Genomic DNA, 11,080 nt, shown 5'->3' with positions numbered 1-11,080 from the left:
TGAAACATGGGACCAACACTTTACATTTTGTGTTAAGTATAGTTTTTGACTAAGTGTGCATGCGCCAAATCCACTTCTTAAAGGAGAATTGCCATATTCAACGTCTCCTGTAAGCCCATATCCTGGTTCAGGCTAGGCTGTGTGTGCCAAAAACTATTGTCCAGTCCACTTTGTAGTCCGATGTTAGTCACAGAGATAATTTAGTCTCGTTTTAGTGAATTGAAATAAAAACGTAGTTATAGTTTTTTCTGGGTCTATTTAGTCAGTGTCGTCAATTGCCACGGAAAAATAGGTGTTTGACGAATATTTAGTCACTATTTTTGTTCACGAAATTAACACTGGAGCAGAGTTATTTTTAGAGCTATAGCCTGCAATACGACAGAACAACCTAGATCTGTGGTACAGTGTGGTGATGCAGATTTTACCATTACTAAATTACTACTTGCTTGCCTACGAAACCGTATTAATTCATTTGAATCTAATTTGTGAGTAACAAAATAGTCAGACAACCTTTTTACAAAACAAAAGCTTGAAAATACTTTAATACTTCATACAAAGTAAACATTTTTGATTCAAGGACTGACTATGATGTGCAGGTATAATTGGGTTGCTCTACGAATGCACTCTAGAAAAAAAAAAAATCCAGAATGTAATGTCAGTTACACTATGGCTTTCCTATGGGTAGAATAGAATGTTCCTTGAATCCTAATTCTATAGGTTATAGAGTATCCATTGAAGCCACATCAAACTTTAACAATTGCTTTTCCAATGTTTTCTCCCTGCAGCATTCCCATAAAGGCAGCAGGCATGTTCTCAAAGCCTTCAGTGACATGCTCACGACACTGCAGTTTCCCCTGTGGATGAAAACACAACATTATGACATGGTCCTTCAGTAGTCACTACCCAGCTAGCACATTTGGTTCCTTGGAAGTTGTGGGAACGGACGTTTTTGGTTTCCGATTGATTCTGGGAACGAAGCCATATGTTTCCTGATGGTTAAAACGTAACGTAAAAAAAAAAAAAAAATCTGAGAACGGAAGTGAAAATTTAGCCTGTTCTGGGAACATACATTTTTAGTTTGCAGGGAGGTTCTGAGAATGTTTCTCTATGGTTTCCTGAAAGTTTTCCTGGGAAGTTTTATTAACGTTCTGAGAATGAAATCTATAGGTTATTTGAATGTAATTCAATAACGTTCTGAGAACATGTTTCAATAACCTAGGTCAAGTCTCCTCTCTCACTCCTCAGCAGCAGGCGCACGTGCACGCAAAGGAGTGTGAGAATGGTGCTAAAGCGCAAATTCAGGGTGTAGCCTTTCCCGGCTACAATCTAATTGATCTGCTTAAAACAATTTTGGGGGGCCAAAAGGCGGCAATTAGGCCTACCAGCTAATCGAAACCCTGGTGTGTGCGTGTGTAGGCAACCTGCCCCTCCCCCTCGGAATCATAGTCTAGTAGACTACTGACATTACAAGTGTGATTCAGACATTTTTAATTAGAGAAGAATCAATGAGCCTTTTCAATGCTAGTTAAGGATACTATAGTTATCACATTTGACATTGGATTTATTAACTACAAAAAGGTATGACATGTTTTTATTTTCATTCTGGTGCCGCACTGCAAAAAAACAAAGGAACGATATATACAGTCACTTTTTTGGGGTTCGAACTGGTTCAGAACTTTATTTTGCTGGTCAGCACAGTGCAACGGAACAAAAAAATAATGGTTCTGTTCAGAACAAAACTGTTGTAAAATTATTTTGGTTCCAACCCCTGCTTTTAATAACACTGCTAGCTTAGTTTGGGTTAAATGTTTTGAACTCCAAGCATAGATAGGACACATGGACATTTATTTGCTTAGGCATTAATCATGCAACACATTTCTTTTTAACTCATACAAAGCTGTTCATTTGAGTCTATTCAAACATACCCCATTTCAAAGGAAACAAGCACTCATTAAGATAAGGTGTGGACACTTAGTGGGTGTGGCCAACAAACCTGAACACACTTAACAAGATAGAGTTTTGTTGATGCGGAGAATAGAATGTATTTGTTTTTAAATAATTCTCACAACGTTCTTTGAACGTTACTAATGTTTTCTTAATGTTCTGAGAACATTACTTTAAATAGAACCATGAGGAAACCTTTAGGAAACGTTATGCTGAAGTACTGGAATTCCCATAGAAGAACGTTGTTTCTTAACGTTCTCTGAACAATTTGAGAACATTTCTTTAAATAGAACCATGAGGAAACGTTATGGGAAGGTTTCATGCAATATAACCATAGGACAACCACGCTCTAAGAAACATCTTGTTCTAAAAACATTTTGTGCTAGCTGGGTATAATCTAAAGTATAGGTAGGTGTATAGTCTCACAGTCACAGACATTTCATATTGTAAATGTGAATACCTCTAGCAGGGTGTACAGTTAACAGACATTCAGAATATGTAAAACATGGTGTCCAAATTAGTTACCCATAGAATTGTCATGATATGATTATGAACATCAGACAGTTTATCTAGCCTGAAATCCCAAACCTGTTTTGTGCTAACATTCTACTCCTTGTACTCCATGTCATTGCCGAACTGTGTGCATGGCATGACAAGGAGCAAGGAGCGGAATGATGGCACAGACTGATACCAAGGCTAGTTTTAATCCCCAGTACTGTACTTGCCTCTCTCTTCCAAGCCATCAGTCTCCTCAGAGCCTCTGGATTCTTATGCTCCCACCTGCCCACCATGAAGCCCTCCATCTTCAGCTGCTTGAAGATCATGGTCAGGTGGGGGTATGGGCCTGATAGATAGATAAGATTAGATTACATCAGATAGATAGAGAGACAGAAAGTGGAGAGTGATAGAGAGAGGTGTCGTACAGGCATACCTTTTTTATTTTATTTGACCATTTAAAATACATAAAGATGCCACGCCAGGCAACAAATACATCTACCAAAATGGCAGAGAATTATATACACAAGAAGTAAAAAGACTAGTTTCCATTGTGGTTCTCTATAATGGAACATAGAGTTCCAATATGTTTCTTCATTCATTTCTTTGTAATCTCTCATGGCCAGATCTATGTAAACATAACTGGTACCGTAGAATATTTCGTGATTGAGCGGGATGCATACGATAACGAGCAGCAGTAGTTCCAGTGTTTGGGTTTTTCGTTACTGGTTATTTGGACAAATCATGATTTCGCAGGTGCTAGCATCTTTTCAAATATGGGCCATTCAGCCTGCAACTTGCAAAGTGAGAGGGTGAAGCTCATTGTTCCGGTTCTACTCCTCATTGTAGCATTTCTTGATCGTTACTCTTAAAATGTTTGGACCCAGAATTTAATCAAGCAGCTGACCAATTACGCAAGACTAGTTCTGGGTTAACCGAGATTAATTTCTATGCAGCTGCTGACAGGCCAGTCTGAGTGTATTACTGGTGAATGGCACCCTCTAGTGGAATATTGAAATGAGCAACACTGACAACATATCAAGGTAACATACTGTATGAGAGTTAGACAATGTAGAGTTTAATGATTTTGAAGATGAGAGAGAGAGCAGACCTGTCTGTGGATTGGTGTCATTATAGGTTGAGATTCCGCCGCACACAGCTATCCTTCCAAACTCCTTCATCTGAGGAATGGCCACACTGGAGAAAGGACCTCCCACCTTGAAAAGGGGGAAATGTCCATTATATCCAGATAAACATGTTAGGATGAAATACCTATTACCCAATACTGACAGTGTCAGACAATTTATATCCATGTCTAACGATATTAAAACCAGAGAAATACTACTTTATTACTAAATATTAACAGACCATATCTAACAATATTGCCAACTACCAGAGTGAATTACTACACTTTATATAACTACTTCACTACAACCAAATACTTTAACTACTTTATAACCTACGTTCTCAAAGAAGCAGTCGTATCCGTCAGGCGAGGCAGTCTTCAGGGCCTCCTCCAGTGAGCTGACTGTTTTATAGTTGAAGGCCTCATCGAAGCCCAGCTCCTTGAGGAAGGCCACCTTGGCATTGGAAAATAAAAAAAGGTTAGAAGAAATGTAAGTAAGTAAGTTTCAATTGCTTGTAACCCGAAACAAGTCAGTGCTAGACCCTTTTTCATTTTCAGGATAAGTAAAGATAGAGACCACTAGAATTTTTGCCTCCCAGTATTTCATCTTAATCCCTTTTTCATTTTTACCTTGCCGTCGGACCCGGAGGAGCCCACCACCCTGCAGCCCTTGATCTTAGCGATCTGGCCCACGATGGAGCCCACGGCCCCGGCTGCAGCGTTCACCAGTAGGGTCTCTCCAGCCTGAAGTCCCAGCACCTCCTCCAGACCGTACAGGGCTGTCAACCTGCAGTCAGAGCACAAGGGAAGATTGAATAGAAAACAACTTCCATCCAAACGGAAAGGTGTATTTTGCAGTCTGTTTTTCCATTCCCAACCTCCTGGAAACCATGCATGCACACACTGGTGACCAGTCTGCAGTCAGAGCAAAAGAGGGGTAGCTCTTTAATAAGAACTCTAACTATAGTCACCTAGCTACAGTAGAGTAGTTTACTTCCGTTAAAACAAACAGTATCAAACTCATTATCAACACAAGCAATCATACACATAACATCTGTGTATCACCACCAACTGTCTTGTCATCCTAAAGCACTGATTACCTTTCAACCCCTCGTCTGAAAACAATCCTCTCCTCAGTCATGTGTAACATTTAATTACTTGTAATCAGTGTTGTAGTACTCTAGTCCACTCTCATGACCACATATTGAGTATCTCGGTCTTGGATACATTTTTACTTGATCTTGTCTCGGACGTGACGACTCATAATTTCTTCCCGAGACAAAAACACAGAATTATCAGCTTCCATTCTGTCAGCGCATAAAACCGCGTCCCCAGGCCAAATGTATACACTCCATGTATGACACATTAATATCTTGTCACCTATTGAAACTTGTGCTTCCTACTTTACTCGTAGCATTACTGTCCTTTACTTTCGTAGAAAAATATCCTCAAACTTGGTCGCGCTCATCAGAATGTCCTTGATTCCCTGGTAGGGAAGTGGGGGGGAAATTGTTTGAAAGTTCTGCGCTCACTATTAGTAAGGGGAGACATTTTGAACTCTTATAATGGTGGCAATTTGACAAAATTACAATCATGGTCTTGAATTGATCGCATTTTTCTGGTCTCTGTATTGACTCGGTCTCGCCCCCCCTCCAGTCTTGGTCTTAACTCTGACTCAATTTGCTTCGGTCTTGAATCGGCCTCGCTTTTGGTGGTCTCCAACCCAACACTGCTTGTAATAACATTTACATTAAAAATATTTGTGATTATCGAATAAAAAGAGTTGTGACTCAGTAAAACTGTTTAAAGAGTTCTGTGGAAAAGCAGAACAGGACCATAAGTGGTGACAGTGACCTGCTCGCTAAGACAACTGGGGCCCAAATTTGTATTTTATCAACCTAGAAGGAAAACATACAGCTGCTTTTCCTGGCAGACTTGAGGTCCCAAAAAAATTCTGCCGTTATTCTGTGAGCTAAAACTATAAAACAGTTGTGCTGTCAGTTCTCCAACACCAGCTCCAACTATTAACTGTTAGCATATTACGGTTATGTTAGCATTTTAGAATCCCTCTTTACCCAGGCATGCCATTGGCCCCAAGAGCATGACATGCATCTTTCTTCTGGCATGAAAATATAAATGTTCTACCCTTTGTGGCTAATGATTCAGCCCATAGTGACCCCCATACTCAAGAAGCCCCTCCTCCTTACCCAGGCATGCCGATGGCCCCCAGAGCCAGGGACATGGAGACATCCTGAGGCCAGTCAGACAGAAGGCGTGTCAGACCTGTATCATCAGACACAGTGTGAGTCCTCCAGCCGCATCTACCAACCACATGGCAACCCACAGGGAAGGCTGGGTTGTTGCTCTGAATCACCCTAGAAAAAAAACACACACACACACAAACAAACAAACAAACTGAATTAATGAGGGTTGTTTCTTATAATTAAAGTGTGTCTACAACAAGCCTGTGTCAGAAGACACAGATCGTAAAGTATGCTTAATGGATAATCTTCCATTGGAAGTGATTTTTAGTTACAGAGAAGGTTTAGTCTGGGTCTATATGAACACCCTTAGTGGTTGCTAAATGGTTTTATCTGGAGGCTAGATCGGAGACATGCTGTACTCCTTTATAAAGACACTTTAATAATCATACTCAGGCAATTTAATTCAGTGAAATCATTTTTAAAAGCCTTAGGGGAATAACTGAGGCAGGGAAGAGTCATTGGGTTCTGTATATTTACCCAGACTGACTCACAGTGAAAACACATTGAACCACTCACTAGTGACAGGAACGGAACCTCGGCACACACTGCCAAGTACATTCAATTTGTTCTCTTACTTTTTATTTTATTTCATTTCACCTTTATTTAACCAGGTAAGCCAGTTGAGAACAAGTTCTCATTTACAACTGCGACCTGGCCAAGATAAAGCAAAGCAGTGCGATAAAAACAACAACAACACAGAGTTACATATGGAATAAACAAAAACGTACAGTCAATAACACAATAGAAAATATATATACAGTGTGTGCAAATGTAGTAAGTTATGGAGGTAAGGCAATAAATAGGCCATAGTGCAAAATAATTACAATTTAGTATTAACACTGGAGTGATAGATGTGCAAATAGAGATACTGGGATGCAAATGAGCAAAATAAATAACAATGTAAATAACAATATGGGGATGAGGTAGTTGGGTGGGCTAATTACAGATGGGCTGTGTACAGGTACAGTGATCGGTAAGCTGCTCTGACAACTGATGCTTAAAGTTAATGAGGGAGATAAGTGTCTCCAGCTTCAGAGATTTTTGTAGTTCGTTCCAGTCATTTGCAGCAGAGAACTGGAAGGAATGGCGGCCAAAGGAGGTGTTTGCTTTGGGGATGACCAGTGAGATATACCTGCTGGAACGCATACTACGGGTGGGTGTTGCTATGGTGACCAATGAGCTAAGATAAGGCGGGGATTTGCCTAGAAGTGATTTATAGATGACCTGGAGCCAGTGGGTTTGGCGACGAATATGTAGTGAGGGCCAGCCAACGAGAGCGTACAGGTCACAACGGTGGGTAGTATATGGGGCTTTGGTGACAAAATGGATGGTACTCTGATAGACTACATCCAATTTGCTGAGTTGAGTGTTGGAAGCTATTTTGTAAATGACGTCGCTGAAGTCAAGGATCGGTAGGATAGTCAGTTTTACGAGGGCATGTTTAGCAGCATGAGTGAAGGAGGCTTTGTTGCGAAATAGGAAGCCGATTCTAGATTTAACTTTGGATTGGAGATGCTTAATGTGAGTCTGGAAGGAGAGTTTACAGTCTAACCAGACACCTAGGTATTTGTAGTTGTCCACATATTCTAAGTCAGACCCGCCGAGAGTAGTGATTCTAGTCAGGTGGGCGGGTGCAAGCAGCGTTCGATTGAAGAGCATGCATTTAGTTTTACTAGCGTTTAAGAGCAGTTGGAGGCCACAGAAGGAGTGTTGTATGGCATTGAAGCTCGTTTGGAGGTTTGTTAACACAGTGTCTAATGAAGGGCCAGATGTATATAAAATGGTGTCGTCTACGTAGAGGTGGATCTGAGAGTCACCAGCAGCAAGAGCGACATCATTGATATACACAGAGAATAGAGTCGGCCCGAGAACTGAACCCTGTGGCACCCTCATAGAGACTGCCAGAGTTCCAGACAACAGGCCCTCCGATTTGACACATTGAACTCTATTTGAAAAGTAGTTGGTGAACCAGGCGAGGCAGTCAGTTGAGAAACCAAGTCTATTTAGTCTGCCAATAAGAATGCAGTGATTGACAAAGTCAAAAGCCTTGGCCAGGTCGATGAAGACTGCTGCACAGTACTGTCTTTTATCAATCGCGGTTATTATATCGTTTAGGACCTTGAGCGTGGCTGAGGTGCACCCATGACCAGCTCGGAAACCAGATTGCATAGCGGAGAAGGTACGGTGGGATTCGAAGTGGTCGGTGATCTGTTTGCTAACTTGGCCTTCAAATACTTTCGAAAGGCAAGGCAGGATGGATATAGGTCTGTAACAGTTTGGATCTAGAGTGTCACCCCCTTTGAAGAGAGGGATGACCGTGGCAGCTTTCCAATCTCTGGGGATCTCAGACGATACGAAAGAGAGGTTGAACAGGCTAGTAATAGGGGTTGCGACAATTTCTGCGGCTAATTTTAGAAAGAAAGGGTCCAGATTGTCTAGCCCAGCTGATTTGTAGGGGTCCAGATTTTGCAGCTCTTTCAGGACATCAGCTATCTGAATTTGGGTGAAGGAGAAGCGGGGGGGTCATGGGCAAGTTGCAGCGGAGGGTGCAGAGCTGGTGGCCGGGGTAGGGGTAGCCAGGTGGAAAGCATGGCCAGCCGTAGCAAAATGCTTGTTGAAATGCTAGATTATCGTAGATTTATCGGTGGTGACAGTGTTTCCTAGCCTCAGTGCAGTGGGTAGCTGGGAGGAGGTGCTTTTATTCTCCATGGACTTTACAGTGTCCCAAAACTTTTTGGAGTTAGTGCTTCAGGATGCAAATTTCTGTTTGAAAAAGCTAGCCTTTGCTTTCCTAACTGATTGTGTATATTGGTTCCTGACTTCCCTGAAAAGTTGCATATCGCGGGGGCTGTTACAACTGAAGTCATGAAGGATAATCTATGGCCTCAGAAATGAATCATAGGTGCAGGACTCATTCTCTTCCAGTAAACAGCAGGCATGCATGTCACCTCATGGTAGATAGATGAGAGGCAGATAACTTGGGCTGCGTCCCAAATGGCACCCCATTCCCTGCATAGTGCACGTCTTTTGACCAGGGGCCTAAAAGCAGTGCACTATATAGGGAATAGGGTGCCATTTGGGACGCAGCCTTGTTTATTTTCCTTACTTGGCCACTTGAGTTCCGATCATCACTTCCCCCTCCTTCATACGCACTCGGCTGAACGGTCTGGAAACCACCAGAGATGTCAGGAGAACAATCAGATGAGATATTTTTCTGTACTATCTACTGAAGGATGTGGATTAGTAATGTTATGGAAAAGTCAATACTGTTCAGAGAACTTTCAATGTTCTAATATGAAGAGTAACATCATATTCCTTATAGATATCACATTACATGAGTCATGACAAAATGCTTCAGGTGGCAAATGTTAGGGGAATCCCTCCCTGTCCCTTTTCTCCTACCTCATGTATGGATCCACACTGAGAAACATTGCCTCCAAAAGCACCTCTAAAAACAGAAGAAAAAAAACATTCAAACGTATGACATCACTCGGCTTTAGTCAGGTACAGGAATCTTGTATTTAGTACAAGTACAGATCCAGATAACCTCAGTAATAGTGCAGATGAGACCTTCACAGTCCTTACCTCCATCTTTAGGCTCTGGCAGCTGCTCCAGCTTCAGCTCAAAGTTGCTGTCCTTCGGGAAGCCTTCAAAGTGACGTGTCAGGACCCATGTCTTGGCTTGAACCATGGCTCTTTGCTTTGGACAACTGTGAAATATTAGGCTGTTTACTTAGTTAGTTAGTTACATGCTATACCAAAATCTGAAGTGACCTCAGAGCTCATCTAGGGAACCTTTTCTTATTTTCTATATGTACTAGGAATTTCCAGGTGAACAAAAGAGAAGTCAGTCAATAAAAAAATAAATCTGGTTTATTACAAGTTGCACAGAAGCAGAGAAAATGTATAATAAGCCTCTTGGAGTCAGGCCCTTTATATCCTAATCAGACAGATTATGTTCTGTAAACACCAGCCCGAGAGGCTTGTAGGAAGACAAAAAATAAAGGCAGTGACTGTCAGCTGCAACAGAATAATAATAATAATAATACTAATAATAATTATAATAATATGCCGTTTAGCAGACGCTTTTATCCATAGCGACTTACAGTCATGTGCGCATACATTTTTACGTATGGGTGGTCCCGGGGATCGAACCCACTACCCTGGCGTTACAAGCGCCATGCTCTACCAATTGAGCTACAGAGGACCACTGTGATACAACAGTGAATAATCAGTGTGTCCTCGGTCCTTGTACTTGGACCTCAGGTCTGGCGTCAATCACAACATTCAGTATCAAGTCTAGTGACCATCAACCCGCACCTTGAGTTTCACAAACAGAACACTGGAAATAATGTGTATTTGAGAGTGGGAAAATATATAAATATGCTAAAGATTGTTAATCACTCTAAACTGAATATGAACTTCAGTTACATTTCCGCATTATATCAACCTTTTCTACTTAAGTATCCTACATTTAGCAACATATTTACTGTCAAATCATGTATATACAAATATCAGATTTTGAGATCTAAAATAGTCAAAGAGAAGAAATGCAATAGAGACAGGTGAAATACCCACATGCTTCTATCATAACAGGATGATGAGAAACTAGAATACTTCAACCCAGGTTGTTATTCAAAGATTGTTAATCAGCTGGACCACACAACAACACACACACACTCACAAAATGGGGCTGTGCAGGAAAGAGTGCACTGGTACCAGAATATGCTGGACAACTGTGAAAGAATATGCTGTGTACTTAGTGTTTAGTATATGCATTGATTTAGAGTACTGAACCAAACTGACTGTAGTGCAGGCTCTATCTAGAATAGCAAAATTCACATGGATTGAAGAGTTTGCATTGTCGATCGGATCTATTATTTGCAATACACAGCACTAGCTTAGCTTGCTAGATAACGGACTTGCAGAACCTAGCAGAGTGCTGTGCGTTGTTGTAAAGTGAATGCCATGCAAGCCCGCTTCAAAGTGGGCTGTCGACCACCACCACAACCGGTAATTAAAATATCTAAGCATTTCTCGACCATGAACGTGGTTTAATATCATGCAGTACTCAACAAAACTCAACTAGAATAAATTATCAACAAATGCACACATACCGGTCACTGTCCTGCACTCAGAATGAAAGAAATATCAAAATTTCTGAGAAACGACGAACAGAGCGTGGGCAGGCAGTATTCGACTACTTTCTCATTGGCTAAAAAGGTTGTTAGCCGATCCCCGTCCGCGTGAC

General features: G+C 41.3%; 1 protein-coding gene across 2 annotated transcripts; it reads right to left on the bottom strand.

Annotated features, from left to right (window-relative positions):
- Positions 1-511: 511 nt before the first annotated feature.
- Positions 512-11,035, bottom strand: LOC121572201 (prostaglandin reductase 1). Of its 2 annotated transcripts, none has more exons than XM_041884135.2 (10): positions 10,947-11,035; positions 9,415-9,554; positions 9,232-9,277; positions 8,936-8,995; positions 5,773-5,940; positions 4,196-4,352; positions 3,903-4,019; positions 3,551-3,656; positions 2,670-2,788; positions 512-854 (listed from the first exon to the last, which is right to left on the bottom strand). In XM_041884135.2, exons 2-10 carry the CDS (start codon positions 9,518-9,520, stop codon positions 744-746), a joined length of 990 nt encoding a protein of 329 aa, XP_041740069.1. In that variant the 5' UTR covers positions 9,521-9,554; positions 10,947-11,035; the 3' UTR covers positions 512-743. The 2 variants fall into 2 exon arrangements, with proteins under 2 accessions (XP_041740069.1, XP_041740070.1); XM_041884136.2 differs by having other exon boundaries at positions 9,415-9,539; positions 10,947-11,033.
- Positions 11,036-11,080: the final 45 nt, after the last annotated feature.

Source organism: Coregonus clupeaformis, chromosome 16 (assembly GCF_020615455.1).
Source record: "Coregonus clupeaformis isolate EN_2021a chromosome 16, ASM2061545v1, whole genome shotgun sequence".
NCBI lineage: Eukaryota > Metazoa > Chordata > Actinopteri > Salmoniformes > Salmonidae > Coregonus > Coregonus clupeaformis.
The sequence above is the reverse complement of the archived record's forward strand: the minus strand, read 5'-3'. Positions and strand labels throughout refer to the sequence as shown.

What these genes read in the sequence shown, in the direction of transcription:
- LOC121572201 (XM_041884135.2), bottom strand. Translation starts at nt 9,520, where the DNA reads ATGGTTCAAGCCAAGACATGGGTCCTGACACGTCACTTTGAAGGCTTC. An exon ending in ATCGGAACTCAAGTGGCCAA is followed by an intron (nt 5,941 to 8,935) that starts GTAAGGAAAATA and finishes TTTTTTTTCTAG; the next exon opens with GGTGATTCAGAGCAACAACC. An exon ending in CCTCCGGGTCCGACGGCAAG is followed by an intron (nt 4,020 to 4,195) that starts GTAAAAATGAAA and finishes TCCAATGCCAAG; the next exon opens with GTGGCCTTCCTCAAGGAGCT.